Source organism: Colobus angolensis, unplaced genomic scaffold (genome assembly GCF_000951035.1).
Source record: "Colobus angolensis palliatus isolate OR3802 unplaced genomic scaffold, Cang.pa_1.0 Scaffold273, whole genome shotgun sequence".
In the NCBI taxonomy this organism is placed as follows: domain Eukaryota; kingdom Metazoa; phylum Chordata; class Mammalia; order Primates; family Cercopithecidae; genus Colobus; species Colobus angolensis.
The window spans coordinates 2644344-2646572 of NW_012115966.1; the positions used below are offsets into that span (position 1 = coordinate 2644344).

At 40.7% G+C, this 2229-nt stretch overlaps 1 protein-coding gene across 3 annotated transcripts in view; it reads right to left on the reverse strand.

Annotated features, from left to right (window-relative positions):
- The window catches only part of GPSM2 (G-protein signaling modulator 2), a 63450-nt gene that overhangs the window by 18284 nt on the left and 42937 nt on the right, over positions 1–2229 (reverse strand). For all 3 annotated transcript variants that reach the window (XM_011948145.1, XM_011948144.1, XM_011948146.1), the window contains one exon: positions 1874–2050. In XM_011948145.1, coding sequence (XP_011803535.1) covers positions 1874–2050 — 177 coding nt within the window. The remainder of the gene's footprint in view (positions 1–1873; positions 2051–2229) is intronic.

A 2229-nucleotide genomic window follows, 5' to 3' on the forward strand; every position in this document is an offset into this window, starting at 1 on the left:
TCACTCTGTCGCCCAGGCTGGAGTGCAGTGGCACTCCAGCCTGGGCGACAGAGCCAGACTCCGTCTCAAAAAAAAAAAAAAAAAAAGAAATGCTGACAAAAGAAATCTCTAACTTAAAACAAAAAGGTTAACTTTTTTTTCAAAGGCTCTCATTGCTGGAAAAATTGATTTTATTTATTTTACTCTTTTGAAGACAGTCTCACTCTGTCGCCCAGGCTGGAGTGCAGTGGCACGATCTCGGCTCACTGCAACCTCCAACTCCCGGGTTCAAGTGATTCTCCTGCCTCAGCCTCCTGAGTAGCTGTAATTAACAGGCATGTGCCACCACACCCAGCTATTTTTTGTATTTTTAGTAGAGACGGGGTTTTGCCATGTTGGCCAGGTTGGTCTTGAGCTCCTGACTTCAAGTGATCTGCCTGCCTTGGCCTCCCAAAGTGCTGGGATTACAGGTATGAGCCACCGTGCCCAGCCAATTTTATTTTATTTTATTTTATTTTTTGAGATGGGGTCTCACTCTGTCACCCAGGCTGGAGTGCAGTGGTGCAATCTCAGCTCACTGCAACCTCTGCCTCCCAGGCTCAAGCAATCCTCCCACCCCAGTCTCCTGAGTAGCTGGGACCACAGGTGTGTGCCACCACATGCAGATAATTTTTTATATTTTTGGTAGAGATGGGATTTCACCATGTTGGCTAGGCTGATCTTGAACTCTTAAATCCAGGAGATCTACCCACCTTTGCCTCCCAAAGTGCTGGGATTATAGGTATGAGCCACTGCGCCTGGCAGATAAATGGATTTGATAATATGAAGTACCTTCTTTGTAATTTACTTTGATCCTTTTACCAGATTATAGGGTAGCTGGATTTGAGATTTCCCTGATACTGATTATCAGTAAACCCATCGTATTTTTATTTCTAAATAAATTAAATAAACTGTTTGCTATGATCATTTTTCTCTTTTTTTTTTGAGACAGGGTCTTGCTCTGTTGCCCAGGCTGGAGTGTAGTGGCATGATCTCAGCTTACTGCAACCTCCACCTCCTGGGCTCTGGGACCATAGGCACATACCACCATACCTGGCTAACTTTTTATTTTTTGGTAGAGACAGTTTCACCATGTTGTCCAGGCTCATTTTTCATCAAAAGTTTGTAATTCTATCATTACAGTTTCAATAATATGATTAATAGAAGTAGATGCTAACAGACACTCTTCATTCTAAATTAATATTTAAAAATCCTTGAGCATCTGAATTTAATTTGTTCTGCCTTCTGAGCTGAGTAGAGGGTGGTTTTACTGGCAGACAATGCAGTGAAATAACTGGTAGTATTTTTGCAAACAACAGTGACTCAAATAAATAATTATTGGCCAAGCGCAGTGTTTCACATCTGTAATCCCAGCACTTTGGGAGGCCAAGGCAGGCAAATCACTTGAGGTCAGGAGTTCGACACCAGCCTGGCCAACATGGTGAAACCCTGTCTCTACTAAAAATACAAAAATTAGCTGGGCATGGTGGTGCACACCTGTAATCCCAGCTACTTGGGAGGCTGAGGCAGGAGAATCGCTTGAACCCGGGAGGCAGAGGTCGCAGTGAGCCGAGATTGCGCCACTGAACTCCAGCCTGGGTGACAGAGCAAGACTCAATCTCGAGAAAAAAAAAACAAAAAGAAAAATAATTATTGTCCAATACAGGGGAGCAACTTATCTACTAAGACAGTAATTACCATTTCTAATTTTGAAGAAGATAGAAAAGATAGGGAAATATGAATACAAAGATATTTTATATTACATGTCTAATTTAAATTACTAAAAATTCAGTATGAATACAAGAAAACCCAAATGTTGGTACTCAAAACACAATACTCAAAAACTTAAACGTACCCTCTGAGAATCTGGAATTCGGTGGTCAATAGAATTACTGGCATCTTGGAGAACTTTAGTGGAGGAATTCGTTTTGTATTTTTTCCCCTTCAGTCTGTTGACAAAGAGTAGCTTTGCAGAAGGTTTGGCAATAAGAGGTTTTTGCTTAGCAAGAATTTCACTGTTCCAGTTCTGTATCTACAAAATTATAAATGGAAGGCAGGTGAAAAAACACGTCCAAATCCCCAGCTCTCTTCTGGTTCCCCATAATATTAACCTGACATACTCACTTATTTACTATTGGGGGAGAGAGGAAGAATTTTAGATCTCTTTAAAAATATCTTTTTTAGTATATTGCACTATTTTCTTTTTTTTTT